Below are 23,136 nucleotides of genomic sequence, written 5' to 3'. Positions count from 1 at the left end.
GCAAAGCGCTGCTCCAGATGAACCAGGTTGCTGCTCCGCCCAACTCCCTGCCGGTCCAGCAACAGAATCTTATGACCCCAGCTAGTGGTGCGTACATGTTCACATAAAAGTTAGTCACATTTTACCGTAGTAGCTGCATGATATCCTTCATAAGATTCCTTTTTTTTTTTTTTAACGTTATTTCCAGGCACTTTTTCCTTGTTTCTTCAAATGTATACCATAGTAGTCGGGAGCTGTCTGGTCTAGTTATTACACGCCACTGAGACTCTGCACCTCAGACCCGTCCATGCAGTTGGAATTTGCCCTAGGTGGAGTGAGACGGAGGCAGAACGTGACAGGTCCTGTCTGACATGTTTTTGGAGCTCTGTGACTCACAGATTACAGAGTTCATCCGTCGACTCTATCTCTGTGTTCTCAAATCGTCACTGCTCTGGCAAACCTACGAGGTAAACCCCCCCCCCCCCCCCCCCCCCAAAATAAAATAACAACAACCTGATAGCGTTTAACACATTCTACAATCTACACTATACTGTGATCAAACCCTATCGTTTATTAAACTTCTGTCGTGCTGTGTTGTCAGGGCAGTGGATGAACCAGCAGCGTCTCTAACTTGTATGATCTGTGCCTCTGGTCCTGCAGGTTCTCTCCCTGACGGCTGGGAACAAGCTATTACGTCAGAGGGAGAAATCTACTACATCAACCACAAGAACAAGACCACATCCTGGCTCGACCCGCGACTCGACCAACGCTACGGTGAGTGTTGGTGCAGAGCGGCACTTTCATTTGATTTGTTTAGTTTTCAAAGAAAAGAAAACACATTTGCTCAATTTCTTAAATTTATCTAGTTTTATAATTGGGTTATTAGCTACACAGAATTATAGAACTTTTGAAATGAAACTTTGATTTTACTTTTGGTTTACTTTCCCTAGTAAAAGGCTCTAATCCCCTCAAAACAGTAACAGTGTGACTGATTGTTGCGTGACTCATTTCACACATTTCACCACACAACATTGTTTTCTTTCCCACCGAGTGACGAGTTGCACCGTTGGTTGTCGAAACCACATTTCACCTACACCCCACCTTCAGGATCTGCACCCAACCTTTTGTCAGCCATTTTAGTGCCGGTGCAACAGCTGAGTTGGCCATTAATCCCCCCCCCCCCCCTAGGCGCAGCTACAGTTTGACAGTTAGCCTTCAGTGCGTGGTGGCCGGGGCCCGGTGAATTAGTGACAGGGCCGCGTTACATGTGTCGGGCCTCTGCGTCCATGGGAATGAGCTTATCCCCCCCCCCCCCCCCCCCCCTTGTGTGCCAGGAAGGCTTCAAGAGATGAAGGTTGCTGCTTATGTCACTCTGACTCATTTACGCTTCAGGTGCCATCCCTTCATTAAAGGGGGGGGCTCACCCTGGTTCGCAAAGTCAACATGTGTGAATCAGCACGCAGCCGGTTGTCCTGTTTTAATTTTAGCGTTACTTCTTTATTCTTTTCTTTATTTTATTTAACGTACCCACGCACAGAAAAAGGCAGTTACTTTTCCTGTAAGAAAGTTGTGTAACCTGCTCCGGAGTTAGTCAGGGGAGTTCAAAACAGAGTTGTAAGGCGAGCGGGGGGGGGGGGGGCAGCTGGGAAGAGATGGCGGCCCCCGATCGGCAAATCCCTTTGAAGATTTATAAGTCTTGAACACACAAAGCTGCACTGCCCCTGAAAGTGAGTGAGGGGGGGGGGGGGGGCATTTTAACTCATTAGATGCCATCAAGCTAAATTTTATTCCACCTTTCTGAATTAAATCACAAATCTCCGGACTCATATATTTAGACGTGTTCCCACCTTCGCTCGTCTGCTGGTTTCGTTCTTTGTCGAAGTTCCACGCTTCTTCAAACAACGACACATTAACTCGTTGGCTTGAAGGAAACAAACCAAATGTTATTCTTTTGAGTCATATCCTTTTCACGTGTTGTGCATAGAAGGGTTCTCCTCTGCATCAGAATCCACTCTGCAGGTCTCTCTCTCAACTATAAGCCAGCTGCTTTGATAATGGAGGCTAATTTGAGCTCTGAGGAGAAAAGCAGCGGAGCGCCTTGAACCGAGTGCCGCTGCCGGCTGCTCTCTCCCCCGTGTGAGGCCCCGGTGAGGCCCCGGTGAGAGCCCGGCCCCGTCCTGCCGCTCCAGACAGACTTGAATATCTGCCAGGCCTCTTTATTCTGTGGTCCAACTCTTAATCTGTTCCAGACCTTTTCAGTCAAAGAACTCCAATGTGAGAGGGGAGAGGGGGGGGGGGGGTGCACAGGGAGAGTGAGAGGCAAGGCGAAAGGAGAGTGTGTGTGTGTGTGTGTGGGGGGGGGGGGTGGAGAGAGAGAAAGGAAAACGCAGACAGGGATAAGCATGCATCCTCTTTGAGGTCCAAAGAGGTGGTGAGCAGCGAACAAGCCCTGAGAGTTCAGAAGGGGGGGGGGGCTGTGAGGGTGTGTTGTTTTCTGGACATACTACTACTACAGAGGAACAGTAGGAAAACACACACTCTGGGGTTGGGGGGTGGGGGGGGGTGTTGGCATGCACAAAGACCCAGATTTACTCCGGGAGTGTTCCAGTTGTGCTCTGATGCTTTAACGCCATTCGTCAGACACATCACCGAGTTAACCGTCATGTGATGTTTTTCTGCCTCCGCTGTCCCAGTCGGACAAGTTGGCACCTATTTTAGTTTTTTTTATGGACGTCACCTCCATGAGACACTCGTGGTCGGGTTAAAGGGTTGAATCATGTTTTCTCACTTACCCTTCAGAGGTCTCCATGTATGTATGGACGGTTTATTTTAGATTTCAACCTCCTGATATTTAGGCTCCGACACCTTCTGCCTCTAACCCTCAACAAGAGGGAGGAAGACGTGTTAATGGGGGGGAAATGGACGGACAGAAGTGCAGTACCAGATGACCTGTGTGGAGCAGAGCACGTCAACAACATGACTAGTTTTACAACGCTCATGATTCACGGTCCCGATCCATGACCAGGAAGTGGCCGATATTGATGTGATGAAGAGCGAGAGAAGTTCCATGTGTCATGTGTCCCAGTTCATCAAGGCAGATAGAAGCATCGCCACTTATTTCCAAAACAATGTTCCAGAAAACCTACTTTTGATGATTCACACACTTGTACTGAAAGAAACGGGCCCTTTTTTATTTAAGGCTTTTATTTTGAAACTTGGTTTAACATTGACACCCTCCAAATGAAAGGAGGATGGAATGAAATAAAAAAACACATTTAAAACAAAGAAATACTTGAAAAAAACAACTAGAACATATATTTGTTATTCAGCATAATAAATAAGCTATCTTATACAAACAAATATATATATATATATATATATATATATATATATATATATATATATTAGTGTTAAAGTAATCCCATGATTGTCTGCTTTATACTCGGTTCTTTTGTTTCCATCCCCACTTCAGAGCCAGGTCAACACAGGCTGGCTTCACTCAGACCTTACAGGAGTGCGATGATAAACCAGTGTTTGTTTTACATCCAGACTCTTTCTCCACTTATCTCGACGCTTGGAAAACACAACATTTTCCCAAGGGCCTTTTTTTTTTAAAAGACTTGTCAAAATCGAAATCAGGCAAATATTGACCGAGCCTTCAAAGGTGCTTTGCCCTGGTCACATTGAGAACTTCCCACCGCGGGCACACCCTCCTCACCCCTACCTGCCCCAGGTGATCTTGTCGGGGTAATGTGGCTGCCGGTGTGATTGCATGATAAGGGGCCTGTGTTGCTGGCTCGTTGTGTTGCGGGAGTGCGTGAAGAAGACAAAAGGCAGACGGCATTAAGTTGTCTCTTATCTGCCTGGCCCACCAGCTATCACCGCCTGTATGTGCTGCAGACTTCTACCACTCTCTCTCACACACAGACACACACATACACACACACACACACACACTGCTCTCTGCCTGGACTGGCCTTCTTTTTAGCTTTAATCTTCCTGGCCCTGGACTGAACCTGTCCTTCGCTGCTATCTCACCCGCAGATGTAATTCCCTGCCTCGATATACCCATTGTTGTGCATACATAGTTCTTTTCAGCCACATTAGTTATTGTTTGGTCTGTGAAGTGGTCCTTGACCGAGTGGTTCAGTAGAAATGCAGCCGTGCGATCGCACTGCATTGGTGGATCTCTCTCTATATTGTACAACCCCCCCCCCCCCCCTTTTTTTAAAGCAGGGGTTGTATAGTTGTTCTGCAGGAGGACACAGACTTCAGTTTATGCATCCATCCATCCATCTGTCTGTCCTTATATTTTGTCTCCAAGCAAAACTCGAACAAAGTTTAAATGTTTGTTCGTGTCTTTTAATATTTTGGGTTTGCCTAGGAAAACTGCAAACTCATAGTGGTGAGACCTGGGAACATTGTGGTTTCAGTACAATAAATCCTCTGGGGAGAGAAATACAAGCGGGTTGCCCATGAGACAGGTTGTAAACAAGGCAGCGTTTAATCCACATGATCTAAAGCACAGAGGTAAAACTAAACCTGCAGTGTCATTTGAAATAATATTTGCACTGGAGGCCCACCTGCCTTTTAGCAACGTTGACATGTGTATATATATATATATTTTCAGACAGGGGAACAGTTTGCCTTTTCAAACACACGCACCAAACAGCTTCTCTGCACAGACGCGTTTAACAACAGCAACAAATCATCTGCATGTTTCAGGCGAGAGGAGCAGAGGCAGGAAGTGACGTTGTAGCTCCGCTGGAGAAAGCTGAAAGCTGAAAATGTCTGAAAGCAGCTCATGAGTTCTGTGTTATCGGTGACATTAGACCCAAGTTGTTTGAAACCAGAATTCAAATTAAACATGTGGTTCTCTGGTGTATCAGTGGATCACTCTGCGCTCGCCTCCCCTCACTTTGTGGACTGCGTCAGAACCGAGCTCTCAGATCTACAGCTGGTGTCCTGATGGCGGAGGGATCCAGCCACAAAAGGCCTCAGTATTTGACAGAGATAAGAAGACGAAGAGGAGGAGGAGGAGGAGGAGGAGGGACACACTCTCCTGTGGATTCGGGTCGATGTGTGTAGGCTGCACCGTGGCTGTGTGTGTGGCTGTGTCGGGGTGGGGTTGTCAGGGGAGTGAACAGAGAGTCGGGGGAGGGAGGGAGTGTGTGGGGGGGGGTGAGATGGAAGGCAGGGCAGGGTGGGGCCTGCGGAGCTTCCCAGGGAGAGCCCTGAGCCGCGGTTCATTCAGCTGGTGAGATAGTGTAAACAGTGATTGAATGGTGATGAGAGCGGTGCCGGGGCGGGCAGGCCAGCACAGGGAGAGGCGGCCCCGCATGAACACTGTGCCCCACGTCAGGGCTTTGTTTTGGTTGGTGCTGCAAAACGCATAAAGCAAACAGGGCTCCTCATTGGTCCCATTACCGTTACACCCCTTGTGGTCAAGCACATTTGCTTGTCTGTCTCCACTACAGTGATAAAAAACGTGTGACCCACTTTGCATGCATAGATTACAGCAGTTGCAGTGCCCGGCCTTATTCTTGTGTTTATTATAGCCTTCCCCCGCTAGAGTAAAGAAAAACAAAGATTCCACGGGGGAGCAGCTGTGTTTCCAGCACACACACACGTTTGCGCTCCGATAATGTAAACATATAGCGAGCTTGTTAGCGCACAATGCAATTACATTTTGTTGGGTGATGGAACTTTGAAGCCGGAGTTAAGAGCGCAGCGGTGTTTACCGATGTTGCTCTATTTTAAATTAACCCAGGCCCGATTTGCATAATGTGCTCATATTGCATTCATTAAACCAGCTGAAGTGGCCTCATCAGGCCGGCGTAAGGAGGCCGGCGGTCTTGAGGGATAATCTGCGATTTGTGTAGAAGGAGAGGGAGCAAGAGAGAGAGAGAGAGAGCAGAGAGAGAGAGAGAGAGAAAAAGCACAATGAAAGGATAAGTCATGACTGATGCAATGTACGAAACCAACAAAGCCTGTCTTAGTCAGTGAGTGGGAGGGGATCAGGTCTTACAGGAATAGTGATTGTTTCAGACACTAGGTGGGAAACTTGTATCCGGCTGGCGCTCGTCCTACACAACCTGCTGCACTGGCTCCGCTCTTTTACAAGTTCACTGTGCTGACAAAGTCGTCAGGCTTGTTGAGCAGTGTTTTTAAGATGCAGCCACGCATTTAAAGATATAGTTCCTGGATTATTTATAGACTGCTGGGGACCTTGCATGGAGTAGTGCTGTGTTTTTAGCATTCGATTATTGGAAATTTGAAAAGAACAGAATTAGGAATCAGTGTAGCGTTACCAGCTTGGAAAATAACTCATGTTAACAAGAGCATTTTTTTATTCAGATTCTTGACATGAGGTGTTTTTTTGCCAATACAGAGGAATTCTTAAAATAAAGCTGCTTTACATACATGTCCCTTATATCGAGTTTAATACAAGTGAGACTTAGAAACTACTAGATAATCAACTTACACTATAAACAAGACCTAAAATCTTAAAATATCGGGTATCACAGGTTTAGGGTCAATATCCCCTAGATTTCCTTTAACATAACGTAGTAACCGACCATTTCTGCAAAGCCTAAACTTACCATTTGGAGCCCTCTGTGTGCAAAGTTCAAAATGAGCATGTGTGTCATGTGCACGACTTGTTCTACTGACAGGAGTGACTGATCTGATCTCCCTTTTGTCTCCTCTGCAGCCCTGAACCAGAGGATCTCCCAGAGTGCTCCGGGGAAGGCCGGCCAGCTGCCCCCCAGCATCCACAGCGCAGTCATGGGCAGCAACAATCAGATGCGGCTGCAGCAGATCGAGAAGGAACGACTGCGGCTGAAGCAACAGGAGCTGCTCCGGCAGAGACCACAGGTCAGGAATCAAGAGTTGAAGTGTTTTAAAAAGATTCTAGAAGTAAAGTGTGAAACTCAGACCATGTTTAAATTCACTACATCCAGATTTATATTTGGATCTGCAACAAATATCACCAGATATCATTCAATGTGCCTGATCCTGATCCGGATCTGTACTAAATGTTACTGGGCTCTTCCTTGGTTCCTCCCCCCCTCCTCCACTAAATCTTATGGAAATCGGTTGAATGGATTTCGCTCAATCCTGCTAGCAATCAAACAAAGACCAAAACAAAAGGCAGTAGAGTACACAAAGGTCACGGGGTCAATACACTCTCAGGCGATGGCAGCTGTGCCAGGACACCGGACCTGTGATTGCTCACATGTCGGGCTCCAGCGAAATGTTTATGTAGCAGAACGAGTGAATCAATCTGGATTTAAATACGAGTCATGATTCGTAGGTACCGCGGTGGAGCCCGGGCCCCCTTTGATGTGTCTTTTATTATCACACACCGCCCTGCACTGAGGAGCTGAGTCATCTGTGGTCACTTGATTGCTTCCTAAAGGGGGATGTGTCACAGGGTGGTGCAGCCCAGGACGACAGTTTACTCAAGGTTGTGTCACAACACCAGAAACACAGCTTTATGATTATGAATGGCAGCGCTGGGGACTTTGTTTACCATGAGCGTGGGTTGTTTGAAGAGCCCAGTTTAGGAAGTGCCCTGACTCTCTCTGGGTGTGTGTGTGTGTGTGTCTGTCTGTGTGTGTGTGTGTGTGTGTGCGTGCACCAGGCTGTAAAGGGAGAATGATAAGTTATACCATCCTTACTGAAAGTCCACAGAGCACACAGATGCACTGTGCGCTTTAACAAACCTGATTAGTGTCGTGAGGGAAATCTGGTTTCTCTAACCGGGGGTATTAAGGGATGAAGAGAAATGTGGTTTGCACAGATTGATTTCTGCGACAGCATCCAGATTTTCGGAGTCACGTCAAACAGGTTCCCTACCTGTTCTAGTTTTTTTTCTTTCTACCGAGAGCACTGGTATATCCGGGTTATACCAGTGCAACGCAATCTCACTTCCTGTCTTCCTCTCTGAGACGTGTCGTGTGTAAAATAGGGAATAAATAAAGAATCTTTTAATGACATGGGGAAAAAATCAAAGTTCTACATATGACGTACAAACGGCTGAATTATCCAAACCCCAGACAGTGAAACAAAGAATGTAGTGGGAAGTAAAAAACTGCAAACCTCACAGATGCCTCTATCCCGCTCGATTCCAGTAAAACCCCCCCGATACATTCCTGTAACCTTTTAAAGATACTAAACTCCATGTTTGGATTGCCGAGGCCACATTGTTGTAGAAATAAGAGGTAATGGTTCAGGCTATAGGCCCAAGTAGAGAGTTCAACTTGGGGGCAAAACCGGCCACACCCAAATGTCTTCCACATGGCCGTGGAGCTCTGCTGATGCTGCTCAGACATGCACAATAACAGAGCCAGTAAAACCATGGAGGATGTTTATAGTTTATAACCCTTCAGTGCTTCACAATCCAAATCAGTTTGTTTACGTGTGTGTGTGCGAGGGGGTTTGGGGACTGGATCCTGAGCAGGGTCTACAGCACCTTCTCCTAATGAACGTGAAGGGAAAACTGAAGAACACAAAAGAAGGAAGAACTTTTCTAATTCATCTTTTTAGTCTCAGAACGTTGACCATTTATAGTCGGTCTGAACCGGAGGGGGTTCTGGGAGGAAACACTTTTTAATTACAACTTCTGAAAGCGAAAACAAACATGGGGAAGAGAGTATCTCATTACTTAACTAAATGAAGGGTGAATTAAGGCCCTTTCATTAATTTTTTTTTTGCTAACCACTTAAATGTTTTAAATAAAGAGGTCACATCTCATTGGTTTTCCTCCTCCTCGTCATTTATGACCCTCACATCCCAGGAACCGTGACGCCGTCATTTCAGCTTCCTGCCGAAGGCGTCCGGAGGGAAAAGACCAACATGACTTCATATCCTCGGCCTTATCTGATGCAACATGTGTAGAAAACAATTGTCTCCAACTGTGGTCCCCCCCCCCCCCCTCTTCTCATGTAATCTGACCCTCTGGATGAGGGGGAATGGAGAGTCACCACTTTGGAGGGCTGTGTGCAATTCCTCAATTTAACTTGTTATGCAAAGACAGCAGCTCCGGCATATTTTCCCTGAAACTGTAGCTGTGTGTAATTAGCCTCCGAGGTTCTCGGGGCGGGGTCGATCGTGTCGCTCACGGGTTTCTCTGTCGTTTCCACAGGAGCTCGCTCTGAGGAACCAGCTGCCGACCAGTATGGAGCAAGATGGCAGCACGAACCCAGTGTCCTCTCCCATGGCCCAGGACGCCCGCACCATGACTGCCAACAGCTCCGACCCATTCCTCAACAGGTTGGTTTCACGGACGTCCGTTCTGTACAGCACACAGGAGAAAGGACTGTTCCCCCCCCCCCCCCCCCCCCCCTTGGTGCAGTACAATTACAAGACACGCGATGTCCGTGCAGGGGCTCAGCGGGTCGTGTTCGAGGGAATCTGTGAGCCGGGGCTGTTTGAGTCGGAGCCCCGGTGAGAGCTCCCTCAGTTACACAAGTAGTAAAAACAGAAGGCCAGTCTCTGGGTTTAACCCTCTTCACATGGTAATGACTCATTCAGAGCTGCAGCTCCACGGAGGACTTCACTGCACAACGATGACCTCTGGTGTACGACTGCTGCAGTGGAGGCGAGGCAGGAACCTAGACGCTGCTGTAGCCCTGCAGGATTATAATCTATAACTATAACACAATGTCCACAGTTAGAGGAGTGAGGACACACACAGGCTGAGACTACGTGTGCAAACAGCCGCGATCAGGAGGAGGTTTGATCTCTACCTCTCCGGTGAAGGCCGCTCGATCGCAGCCTGGGAAACAGTTCAGATCCTAACCCGTCTGTACGAGGACGCAGGGAGGAAAAGGGCTGAATAGCAAGCAGGCCATGAGAACATGTGGTCCAGTCAGTAGACAGGCCGACCTAATCTCCCCTCCTCCCTGTTGCCTCCGCTCCCCTGCTCTCACAATGGCCTCATTCATCCTGCCCCTGCCATACTCTGCCTACATATTTTTCCTCTGCTAATTAGTATAGGCTTGTCAAATGTCTCCCTCACTCTCTCCTTTGTCTCCTCTGCCCTCTTTTCATTGTTGTGCCCCCCCCCCCCCCCCCGTATGATCCGCAATCGATTGGCGAATAACGCGCAGCTCGGTTTCAATGGCGTCGCCGTGAATTAGTCGCCGGCGTCGCTCGCACAGATCTAAGTGGTGAAATGTACACGTATGTATATATATATGGAGAAGATCCCCCCCCTCCCCTCCCCCTCGAGGGAACCGAGGCCACACTGTTATTTTTCCTGTTATTTTTATTTTGCCTGTGTGCTTTTAATAACCAAGTGTGTTTTCAGTTTTTCAAAGTAGGATTGTGACGAGAGACAAAAAGCTTTTATTCTGTTTCAGCTTGGTGAGAATTGAGGATGTTTATCAGCGTCTGTGCAGCTCGTTCAACTCTTTTTTTATTCATTTCTGTTTTTCCAGCGGGACTTACCACTCCAGGGACGAGAGCACAGACAGCGGATTGAGTATGAGCAGCTACAGCGTCCCTCGCACTCCAGACGACTTCCTCAACAGCGTGGATGAGATGGACACAGGTGAGGCCGGGAAACCATCACTCACTGACTGGTTTACTGACTGTACGCTCTGGTGGCAGTTTATTAGGAACACCTAGCCAAAGCTAAAGCAGTCACACGTATGTGAATAGCGCGGGTCAAAGTTCACCGGAGTTGAGCTGCAGGCCACGCTGCGCTTTGCTACAGCACAGCAAGCAATTGTTTTATAAGCTTCCTATGACACATAAGCGTATGGGTAACCGTGATGTAATACAGTTACATATATAAATATATAAATACAATCAATAATGTAGAACTTTAAGTTGGAAAACAAGAGTGTCGGGTGCCGAGGTGAGATTTAGGGTTAAGCTGCTGTTTCACCAGATTTAAATCAATATTTGTTAATTTAATAATCTCATATTTACCTTCTCCATAAACATTTGTATAAACTAAAGATGATGTCATCAATTTAATCCAACCAAAACAAAATTGTTGTTTAGTGGCGTAAAACGTATTTGATAACAATTCATCAACAGATTATTAAAAGAAAATGTGACCATGTTTCCTTTGATCTGAAGATCAAACCCTTTTTAAGTGCGATCACGTACTTCCGGCCACTTTTGATCCGTGCTGCATTTTATAAAGAGATGTTTTTTATTTAGACTAAACTTATATGAACGGGGTGAAAGTTTCTGTATAACAATAAAACCTTCAAATAGAAGCTGCCCCACTGTTAATCATCACTACAGCATCTCTTCATCTAAAAGCAGCAGGAGCCGTTTATCACAGAGAGAAAATCAGACTCAAGCAAACTCCTTTTTAATTAGCTGAATCAACTGCACTTGAGTGTTAAACGCTGGAGTTTATCCACTGAGCTGATAATGACAGTGATTTTTAATTCTCACCACCATGAGGGTAATGGTGCAGCTCTCTCAAATCCCCTACATGTAATTACCAGCGAGCAGCGTGATGTGACTGGTTCCCTCTCGGCCGCTCGTATGTACCGAGCCGACTGCGTCCTCCAAACATCCTCCACCTAGACAATTAAAGTGTATTCTATCTTCCCGTTCACCAGGGGACTCTCTTCCGCCCTCCATGGGGTCGCAGCCCAGCCGCTTCCCCGACTACCTGGACGCCATCCCGGGGACGGACGTGGACCTGGGCACCCTGGAGGGGGAGAGCATGGCGGTGGAGAGCGAGGAGCTGATGCCCAGTCTGCAGGAGGCGCTGAGCTCCGACATCCTCAACGACATGGAGTCCGTGCTGGCCGCTACCAAGATCGACAAGGAGAGCTTCCTCACCTGGTTATAGAAGGCCCAGACCGGGGTGGTCTCTCTACACTCTGGAACTGCTGCCTGCTCTGATCTGTGAAGGAGTCCTAGATGCCTTTTTTACAAGACGTTTCAGCGAGGCCTCTCTGGACGTCTGTCTCGGGGCCAGAACCTCCTTTTTAAAATTTTCTCCGAGGCAGCGTCGCTCTGTTCCTCTTCTTCTCTTCACTGGTGTGTGTCGTCTCTTTTTACTTTTGTCTGTGTCTTCAAGGCTGGCCCATGAACAGACAATTACGCAAGGGTCCCCGAATCTTTCACAGCTCTGTCCGTGAATCTAGGGCATCGCCACCTAGGGCAGGGGTCGCCCCACCCCCCCCACCCCCCCACCCACCCTACCACCCCTCAGAGCGGAGCTGGGCACGTCCTCCTCTGCAAAGACTGCTCACCCCTTATCGCCCGGGGGTCTGCGGCGCCTCCTTTTTTTTAATTTCTTGCAGCACTACTCCACTGTGTTTGGGACTATTTGCATCCAGCTTAAGTAGCTTTGTATTTTGGCCTTGTAAGTTTCTTTTTCCTTTTTTTTATTTTTGTTTGTTATTCAACGAGCCTGAAAAACCAAAAATGATGTATTCAAAAAAAAAAAAGAAAGCAAAAAGACTAAACAATACTGATTTGGAGTAAAGGCTACGTGTTGGCCCAGCTCGGACATGATGGCTTTTGCCGCTGGGGGGGTTGGGGTGGTTGGGGGGGGGGGGGTGGGCTGAGGTTTGGGGCCTGGGGACCGACTACATCGCTGCTTGGCTGTGCCAGCAAGTCTAAGTTAAACCTTTGTTAGATCAAGTGCCTTCAGTTGTATTTTTTTTTCTTTTTTTGAGAGACGCGAGCACCGCGAACAATTTTTACAAAGTTTTTTCTGTACCGCAATAAGCATTAGGCTGCGTTCACGAGCGCCAGCCAACCTCTTCCTCTAATATCTAATGTTTCAATAATCAGCATTGTATTCTTTTGTTTTATAAACACATGAGGGGGATTTAGGGAAATAACTTTTTATCTCAGTCTTATCCAAACCTAATTTGTGATTCATTCTTTGTTTTTGTTTTGTGTGTGTTGTTTTTTATTTTTAGGTTACTACATATGTATGATAGCGTTAGATCAAACGGCATTTTGCTTTTGTTCTTCATTTTTTCTTTCATTGAAGAATTTCTACATTTAACAGGGGGGTGGGGGGGGGGGGTCGACTGTTTTCACAGCTCCTCACTTGGCCCGAGAACAAGACGTCTGCCAGGACACGGATCGAGTTTTATTTCATTTTTAAACAATCTAGCTGATTCATTTCTTGTCTCTTTTTTTTTTTATTGACTATATACATATTGGTGTGATTTGTTTCTTTGTTGATCACATGCAGCTTTTTTTACTATCTTTTCCTAAACATTAACCAAAAAAAAGGCAGATCTCAAACAGAAACTATAGCTCTTCGATCAATTGTGACAACGTACATTATTATACACAACGTTTGAAACCGTCTTCCTGTGGGGCAGGGCAGGGGGGGGGGGGGGCGGCCGAACGCCTCCGTGCACGATGTTTTGCCATGTGTGGAAACGAGGGGGGGGGTTTGTAAACTACAGCTTGGACGAGTTTGAGCAGGTTTAAGAGTCAAGTCGAAGGGGCGGAGCCGGAGGCAGAGGGTTTGACTGACTGGCAGTGAGTTACGTGGATTGTTAATTTTTTTTTTTCTTTATCGTGGAGTAATTAAGAAAACAATCAGTTATTATCTCAGTCAGGAATTGTGGTGGCAAATTCCAAAGAAGTTTTTTTTTTTTTTAATGGTAACGCCGACACTTATATATTTTGCTTCCATTTTCACCGAGTCCAGAAACGGTTTGATTTGTCAATCAGCCTCTGTATGAACAAACTGTATAAGCTAATGAGGAAAAAAACAGATGTAAGTTTCTAAGTGTTAACGGGCACGTCTGAGTAGGTCTAGCTGAGAGATTCTTCTATTTTATTTGTTTATTTTTCTTTTAGATGGTTTCCTTTTGAGTGACTAACCCTGAGATTTAAGGATTTAAGGTTTCAGAACAGAGAAGCAAGTGTTTATTTCTATCTCCTATAAGCGCTCACATGTTTACACGCTCTCCGAGGAAGACCGTGCGGAAGCCCCGGCGGAGACGACACACCGGCAACACTCTCATAATCATGTTATTCTGATGTTTACACCATGACTCCGCCTTCTGATTGCTGCAGTAGCCTCTGAACAACCCGCCTGCCGTGCACGCCCCTCCATGAGGCCTCGCAGGATGTCACAGTGATTCTGTTCGCCAGCCGATTACACAATTGGTAGCATTAACTTGATGGAACAATACATTTTTTTTTTTATTTGTAGATCTGAGAACATGAACTTTTTTATTATTCTGTGCGAGAAACCTCTTTCTTTTTTTTTTGTTTTTTTTGATTTTATTGATCATTACATCATGTGCTGACGATGGATTCAGATGGATAAACAGTGTTGGTGAGAACAATGCAACTAAAAAACGAGTGGTACACTGCAGTGCTTGTATCGCACGGCTACAGAGTTTTCATTTTGATGCATTTGGTCACAGACCTGATTTTATGCTTACTTAGTGTGTACGTGTCGGAGCATATTAGCTGTTGACTGTCAGTGTAGCAGTAGAACTAATCACACAAGTTAAAGGATTTCTTATTTAGAGTTTTTTTCTAAATGCACATGAAATGATTTATATTCAATAATGATCTATTCATTTTTCGATAGATATGTGCATGTGTTTTAGAAACAATAAATTCTGTTACATTATATCTCTCTCTTCATATGATACTTTGAAATTGACCTGAAATAAACTATATACTTTGTGGTAATATTTTCCCATGCGTGTCAATTTATTCCTTGTTTTTAGGATTGAATCATAAACTCATCGTTACACATTTTACTTTAATGTTCCAATTGGTTGTATTGCATAAGCTGTTCTGACATATTTGAAGCCTTGACATTTTCATGAGAGTCTAAACTACATAACTGTTTTGTTTTCTCAGGAAATTTACAAGCAAATGTTAAAAGCACATATTATAAAACCGGATATACAAGGAAATTATACAAATGTGTACAAAAACAATCTAAAAGCCATTGCTTAGCTGCCCTCTGGGTGTTAACTTCTCTCTACCCTCTGTTACTCACTGTGAATAAAATAAGTTTTGTAGCCACAAGGTAAACATAACTATGTGGTAGTTCTTGAGATAATGTGTGTTGTGATTTGGCACCGTGCAAATTATTCAATTTACAAGTACTTAAGTTTGAGTTATTATCTTCTACGCTCCTTTGATTTTTGAATAATTTTTATTACAGGATAGTTCTTAGTAGATTTATTGCACAAGTGCTTGTTAGAAACTTAAAGTGAGAGATTGTAGCTCTTAGACAGTTTATATTATATTCTCATGCATATTTCAGTCATTTATCCCTTTTTTTATTGTGACACAATTGCAGAGTATTATTTCCATTTAGAAACCCACCAACAAAATATGCATGATGTAGTTACCCACTGTGACCTCTAGAGGGCAGAGTTTGCTCAACTCGAAGCCACAACCGTCGATGAAGTATAACTAATACTCTTTGTCATGTGAGTGTCCATTGGGGTTGAGGTTAAGTGCTGAGTTTAGGGTCAGGTTCAGAAGTTAGGTTTAGGGTCAGGATGCTGGGACACATCCAATCTAAAGGAGTCAAGTAGTAGTTCATGTTTTAGGGGCGTTGATTGTACTTTTCACCACATTTAATGCAATATTTATATTCACAGATTCAACCAAAAATGTATAAACTGAAGATAATGTCACTGTTAAATGTAAATATACAATTTAAACCTAAATGGTTTTTAAAAGCTGCAGCTTTACTTTTCAAGAAAACAAATTTGTCTCCTGACACTCAAATAAACAAACACATTAATAACTTTATATATGTAAATAAAACACGAGACAGAAGAATTTTAGTGTCAGGAGATAGTTGGAGATTTCTAAATAAATCATTCAGACGGAACATGGATTAGAACCTTTTAGATTATTAGTATTTCTATCGCTCATGCTAACTTTGCATCACTGGATGTTCTCCCCTGATGTTGGCAGCTGATTCCTCTTCCTGTAGAAGCTGCTGATGTTTACGCACGTCGATGGTTTAACCGTTAAATCGGACGTGAACACATTTCTTCACCCGCGTCATCTCTGACATTTCTCCTTTGATAATTCAAATAAAAAAAACACAGCCGGTTGAAAACACAGTTGCAGGCTCTTGCATCACTTGTCAAGGTTTTTTCCGGTTTGTCGACAGCGACGGTGAAACGTCAGAACCTCTCATGGTTTTATGCCAGAATCTCACTTAAAAGGAAATATCTATATGTTAGTATTGTCTGTGTACGATGCCCGCGGCAGGGGATCCGACATTGCTCACTACCATTCGATTGGGCACTTGCTGCCTGGAGTTAAAAGAATATGTCAGACAATTATAATAACCATATTCTATAAAAACAATGAAAAACACAAAAATAGAAATGAAAAGGTGATTTCTGTCTAGATGCTTGGCAGTCTAAAGAGAAAAAACCCCAAACACTGAATTCAAATCAAGTTTATTAATTGCATGTGTTATAATGTTTTAATACTATCCCAATAATTATTAAATATCACATGAAAGAAAAAAAAAGAAAAGAATGGTTACATTATTTAAACTGCATCGAAAACTACCACAGATCGAAAAAAAAAGCTTGAACAGTACGTAAGAAAATAATAAAGAATAACATCTCTGTGTGTTTGTGTGGCAGCAAAACATCTGAAGGTAAATACCATATCATGCTATAGTGGGCGGAGACATTAAACTTGGAGATGAACCTGAACGCAACACAGCAATGTTTTCTTTTTTCACAGTGTGAATTTGGTTTCTCGATCCTACAGGACAGCACTACAGCTTGAAGATGACCGACCATAAACAACAGCGACCGCAAACAGAAGTAGTTTCTCGGGACAAAAAAAATACCAGGAACCGGAACATATGCTGGAGACAGAAAAAAAACACAGATTTCACAGTAAATACAATATAAAACAATACAGTATTACTTGGATAACAAATATTGTGAGTTTATAAAATCCCATTTTTTTATCATTATTTACAAATGTTCTCTCGTTCCACCTTACGTGAATAACCTCTACAGTTTTGGGCTTTGGGTCTTTCTTTCTTTCTTTCTTTTATTTTTTTGTCGTGATCCATAATTCACTAGTGGCTGCCGAGAATCTCGTCCAAATTTATGTCTTTCATCCAGTCGTCGTTCCCGGAGCCGGACTTGAGCAGAGAGTCGATGAAGTCCGAGTCCGTGTTGATGCCGGGGACGGTGTTGTCTCCCTCGGGCAGGAAGTCAAAGGTCAGGCGGCTGGCTCGGTTGTTCTGGTGGTAGCCGGCAGAGCTGGGGCTGGGCTCGGAGAAGTTCCCCGCTGGCACCCTCTGTTCGGGGGAGGCCTGGTTCAGGCTCCCCACCGCCGATGGGGAGCCCATGATGGGCTGGTTGGGCCGGGGCCCCGTGTCTCTTATGGAGGGGTTGTGAGGGAGCATCCCGATGTCCGGCGCCACCTGGTTGGGCGGTCCGATGTGCCGCTGTTGGTACGGGTGGTTGGACATGTCCAGCTGCGGGTTGGGTATCCGCCTAACGCCAAGTCCAGCTGTCAACTGCTTGTTGGCCGAGCCCCACACCATGTTGACATTTGTCATCAAGCCTCCGAGACCCTGCCCCGGGACCCCGGAGGAATGCAGGTCAGCTGTCGTCCTCTGATGTTGGACGCCTGCTACATTGTTCATCCCGAAGGAACCCGCTTGCCCGTTCGGCCCCAGGAACCTCGGTTTATTCTGATTGACTCCGAGCTGGTTCTGGTTGTTGTGCTGCTGGAACTGGCCGATGCAAGGAGTCGGATGACAGTCGGGGCCGAGGCCAAATCGGCGCTCCGATGGCGAAGGAGTCATCTTGGAACCGGACCCGCTCGGGAGGTGACAGGCCATGGACTGCAGGTCGTTCTCGGGGCCAGTGCTGGAAGACGGGGACGAGTTCTGACCTGAAGAGATCGAAGAGGAACCGGTTATGAGCATGAAAAACAATCACATCGATGATTTCTGTCCGAACAGAAATGGAAATACCTGAGTAGATGTTTCCTTGCTTGAGTCCCACCATACTTCTGGACTGCTTGTAATCCGGGGGGGGTCTCGTGAGGTGGCGGCTGAACTGGTCATGAGCGTTGTCTTTGTCCTGAGAAGAAAAAATCACACAGAAAGTTGCAAATAGAATCAATAATTTCTCACAAATCATCGCTGCTGTCTGAACTGCCCATCAGTCTGTGGTCTTACCGGATTGCCGATGGCGAGCTGCTGCTGGTTGAGCTGCCTCTGCATGGCTGGCGTTTTGCTGGGGCCTTTCTGCTGGAGGTTGGGCGCCGGGGCTCGAGGCTGCGACTGGGCCGACATCACCCCTAAGCTCCCATTGATGGGCAGCCTGGGACCAGGAGGGACGCCCTGAGAGGAGGACACACACACACACACACACACACGGTTTCACATTAATGACAACAGCAAATACACCTTTTCTTTTGGGCCTTTTCTCAAGTGAAAGAAGAACGTGTAATGATGGCGTTTGGCCACAAGAGGGCAAAACTGTACAAGGCATTTTTAGATCTGTGACAAAGATGCAGTGCAACCTCCAGAATGTGGTGAAGGCGACTCCCTCTGCAGATAAAAACAGGGAGACTTGGTGAGAGGATTTTTCTTTTTTGGAGGGGGGGGGGGGGGAGTGCGAGCCCTCCTCCTCAAGGCCTGAGTCTCCCTTGATAATTGAGTCTAAAGAGAGTGGAAAGAATCCCTGAGACAGCAGAAAAAATGTGTGCCGATAGGGAGCAGGGCGCCAGCACCATGACTACCTCCATTTAAGCTCTCCTTTTACTGATCACTGTTGTGTTTGGCACGGAGACATCCTCCCCTCCAGAAAACCCATTTGGCTCCCGACACTATCACACTGATTAAAACGTTGTAGCCGGCTGCACTCAAAGGAAATTGAGACGTCCCAAACCGGCTCTTTTATTTGAAATCGTTGTCCCGTGTGTTTTTTTTTCCGCTTTCAAAGCTTTCACCATCTCGGCATTTGAGATGTTACATATCCTTGTAATGCATTTTTTTTTTTTTTTGCACACGCCATCCATACCCTCCAGGAGTAAAGTGCTAAACCGGTCTTTCTTGTGGACACAAGGACACCCTCCCTACACCGGGGCTTCGACAAAGTGCAGGCGTTTTGTCACGAATGAGGTTAATGTGCACAAAATCCCAGTCAACACAGGCTGTGTGTACAGTGTCAGTCGTTGTGTTGACTTAAAATATTTCCCAGGGTGAAGTGGATTAAATCCAACAGTGCATTTAGCAGAAGCTATCACTTAGGGAACAGATTCTTTGCTGAGGACGACTCTCTACAGGGTGGTGACTCTGTGGTCCCGAAAGAAAAACAGAAAGAAAAGAGAGGGGAAGTGTGTGTGTGTGTGTGTACGTGCATGTCTGTGTGTGTGTCAGAGAGAGAGAGTGTGTGTGTGCGTCGGTGAATGATAATGAATGGGGGCTGAAATATGGGGAACTAACGAGCCGGGATTAGAGAGCGAGTGAAGTTGAAACTCATCAGGAGTCACAAGCCATTTCAGACGAGCTAATATTCAGCTTCCCTCGCCCGGGCTCAACCCACACAGCAGCCCGAGCATGGCAATGAGGTTACACAGGGACTGAGACATCAAAACACTGGTTTCTCCTGTTACTCTCCAAAAGCTCTGTGGCTGGCTTCGCCTCCGCCGTGAGCCGACTGTGAGAAACCATGTCCATCACAGACATGTCTCCCCACAGAGGTCCACCGGAGAGGGCTGGTTCCACCGCCCCTGCTGTAAGACAAACCCAGTCAGGGGTGTTCTAGCTTGTAGGACTGAGTAATCCTCTCTGTCATCCTCATGTGTCATAGAGCTGTTTTCCGTGTTCACCCCCCCCTTCTCTCATTCTTCACAAGCTTGTTGTAAATGAATACCACATGTGGCTCGGGCCTCGGAGAAGGAGCGCGGTGATTTAGTCTCCCATCCTGCGGCAGTGTAGGCAGCTGACAGTGATCCGGGCCCAGCCTCGCCGGCTCTCACACTGCACTTCCTCCAAGTCTGGACCCGGGACGCGGGTCCCCGGGGAGCCGCTCGGCATCTGGACTTGGCCCTGGCTCCCTTTCCCAGGAAACAAGCACTCCCTTCACCGCGCTGCCGGAGTGACCCGGTGCAGAGGCTCAGCCCTCGTGGCTCAGCTTGTATCCTAAAACTGAGGGATGTGGTGCCACCGGGGTAATCAACATAAGAGACTGTTTCTGTTTACATAGAAAGGAGAGGAAGCAAAGTGCTAGCTCTTAATGGGAATCTATATTAGCTGAGAAAGCAATGACACTCCTGCACAATGTAGGTACACAACTCTACAAAATACATCACACATCTAGTTGCTTTTAGGCATTTTAATAAGATTTGCTACATATAATCTATATTTTAGGGGAATTGGGTAATTTGGAGTCATGAAATATGTTTGTTGGCTATAAGAGTTTATTCAATAATATGAAACATTTTTCCCCCTCAAATAAAACTGATCCATGCATGAACTATATGCAAAATATGTGTCTTCCCTTATGCTGAGCAGATAAAATACCATATAGAGACTAAAGGGTATCACAGTTTTCACTCCACTAGATCCGTAGATGGTAAAAACTATAAAACTAGGCAGTGAAATTTATAAATGTGTCCTAGAGGCGGTTCCAGTTCCAGTTGAACAGTATAAATCCAATCTCCATTGTGAAAACTTGCTCTTTCTCCCCCCCCCTGCATGATTATATTATATTACAAGAGGAGTGAATAACTCAAAATACCTCAGTTTGAGCCAGGAAAACCACTTTGTTACTATATTTCTCAAAGATTGCCTTTTCTGCACCTGCGTGCATTAAGCTCCGAGGCGTTTCCTTACCAGGAAAAATTGCAAACAGATATTTTAACGCTTTCTACAAAAAAGGGAAAAATGGGAACACGTTGAATTTCAGGGCGTCATAAATAACGACAGCCTGAAATGATTTTATTAACACGTCAAGTTTTTCTCTTTATAGCACTTGTCACCGTAGCTTAAATACACAACATAGCTCCACCGCTGGAGAGTGTCCTTGAAACAGCTCTGCCCACCGACCACAGCAGGTTTCATAATGCATCAGTGTCCTCTACTGTTTTCTTACTTTCCCTGAGCGAGGTGTTTTTCTGTGTGTGTGTGTGTGTGTGTGTGTGTGTGTGTGTGTGTGTGTGTGTGTGACGTCATGGTTTGAGTTTTGCCGAGTGGTGCCTTTGAATTCTGACACGTCTGACTCTGCAAACGATTATTTCAACTGCAAAGCTGTTTTTCTTTTTTAGGTAGAAAAGGTCTTGGGCCCTCTCTCTCAGCCGGAGGGAGCCCGAGTCCCTCTCCCTGGCTGGCGGTGCTCGGGGGAATCAGGGCCACTCTTTCAGGACCACTTACTTTTCCAGCATTACTAATTCAATTCACTGTGGGAAGAGACTCTTTCTCTCTTTTCTCCTCTCAGTGAGCTGTCGCTTCCTCATTAGCTGGACTTTTAACCCGTTCCTAGCTGACGGCACAAGACAAACACCGCTTTCAGCTTCTCTCAAACACCTCCTCTTCACGTTTTGCATATTTAATTTGTTCAAAACCAAAAAAAAAGCATCTTAAAAGCTTGAATTGTCTCCCCCCTCGTCCTCCTGCCAGAGCCTCGTGTCCTCAGCATCTGAAGACCAGAGGTGACTGAGCTCTTTTACTTTCAGGAGCTTCAAGCTTTGAAAACCTTTGCTTTTCTAAATAATTGATCAAATTCCAGTCAAAGCTTTTTTCATTAAGCTCTTCCGCGCGTCTCTTCCATTTCATTCTCACCACTGTGGCTTTTTAATTATGCACCATTTTTATTCTTATACTTTCAGATTTTTAATATGCCGCATTAAGTTAAGAAGGACGGAAATATCATCATTAGTGATTATCAGCAACGCCTCGGGCATCATTGATATTAAAGTTACGGCTAATTCTGAAATCTTTTGATTAAAAAGAAATTGGAACTTCGGCAGCCAGGGGTCTCCCAATCCAATCAATAACAAAAGACCCAGTTTGATGATGTCATGAAGCAGCGTGGGATCATGGGAGTTGTGGTCTTCAACCCCCCCGATGGAAAATGTTCCTTAAACAACTCCGATGAAAACCACGTTCACGCATGAGGTCATGAATCAAAGTTTTATTCACGTTATGAAGAAAAACAACAGTGAATAATCGTTTTTACTTCTCTGGCGTCATTTAGCCCTGGAAGTTACGGGAAGGGAAAGAAGAAATGGTGAAATTAAAAATCCAAAACGAAAAGTCCTGTCACCTTGAATACATTTGGGGGACTACTGTTTAGTTTTTATACATTTTATTGAAGAATTGTTATAGATTATATCTATTAGATATGGGGTCATTTGGAGTTCTGGAAAAATACAGATACAGGTGAATCAATAGTTAAGATTTGAAAGATATCTCAGCCTCATAATATAAATGTTATGATGAATATATCTTGAGACACTTTAAAGGGGGCGGGGGGCGGGGGGGTAATACATGAGCGTGCACAGCTACACGTTGTGTTGAAGCAGTAAATGACTCCCGGGTATGGTAGTAAAACAGGTTCTGTTACACCCATGCATGATGACGTATTTGTCATCCTATCTTGTTTACTTCAATGTCTGCACGGCCCCCCCCCCCCCCCCCCCACCCTCTCTCCTTCCTCCCACCCTCTCCCAGTCACTCAGGCACTTGCCTTGATCTGTAGAGGTTACGAGAGCTCTCTAGTGTGGCTCCCATTATCATTTCATACAAAGACGGTTACAGATACTGTTAGTGCAAGGAATGAAAGGGAGGGGGGGGGGCTAAATCTCCCCAATCATAACAAATCAGTGATTCAACCTCGGGCACCGGGCTAAGCAGATTACTGTCATTTTCCACCACTTGTCCCTCGTAGCTAACAACCTCCAATTAGCAAATCCCGCTGTGCATATCTGGGCCCTGACGCAGAGCCACCATGACAGGCAAAGAAATTAGAAGTCCTGCATGTTAATCTGCCGTGGTCTGGCAATCTGTGTCATCGTCAAAAACACTTTCGGGGGGGAAATACATATTCAACAGCAGAGAAAGGGCCGCGACGGCATCGGGAACAATGAAGACAAGAAAGTCCCAAAACAAATCGACTGCTGCGAGCTAACGGAGGATTGTCGACTGATGAGGAGGACGAGGGA

At 45.6% G+C, this 23,136-nt stretch overlaps 2 protein-coding genes across 2 annotated transcripts in view; one reads left to right on the top strand and one right to left on the bottom strand.

Annotated features, from left to right (window-relative positions):
- yap1 (Yes1 associated transcriptional regulator) overlaps positions 1-12,490 on the top strand; it is a gene marked incomplete in the record, with an annotated part of 25,267 nt that extends 12,777 nt beyond the window's left edge. Inside the window, 6 exon segments of the mRNA XM_062386374.1 lie at positions 1-87; positions 640-753; positions 6,692-6,855; positions 9,128-9,255; positions 10,425-10,537; positions 11,571-12,490. Coding sequence (XP_062242358.1) covers positions 1-87; positions 640-753; positions 6,692-6,855; positions 9,128-9,255; positions 10,425-10,537; positions 11,571-11,806 — 842 coding nt within the window.
- A 3,882-nt stretch (positions 12,491-16,372) lies between these two features.
- The window catches only part of zmp:0000001236 (mastermind-like protein 2), a 39,407-nt gene continuing 32,643 nt past the window's right edge, over positions 16,373-23,136 (bottom strand). Inside the window, exons 3-5 of the mRNA XM_062385998.1 lie at positions 18,146-18,310; positions 17,939-18,047; positions 16,373-17,856 (exon numbers count right to left, since the gene is read on the bottom strand). Coding sequence (XP_062241982.1) covers positions 17,030-17,856; positions 17,939-18,047; positions 18,146-18,310 — 1,101 coding nt within the window. The 3' untranslated portion in view covers positions 16,373-17,029. The remainder of the gene's footprint in view (positions 17,857-17,938; positions 18,048-18,145; positions 18,311-23,136) is intronic.

The sequence above is a fragment of the Platichthys flesus genome, chromosome 4 (assembly GCF_949316205.1).
Source record: "Platichthys flesus chromosome 4, fPlaFle2.1, whole genome shotgun sequence".
NCBI classification, from domain to species: domain Eukaryota; kingdom Metazoa; phylum Chordata; class Actinopteri; order Pleuronectiformes; family Pleuronectidae; genus Platichthys; species Platichthys flesus.
The sequence above is the reverse complement of the archived record's forward strand: the minus strand, read 5'-3'. Positions and strand labels throughout refer to the sequence as shown.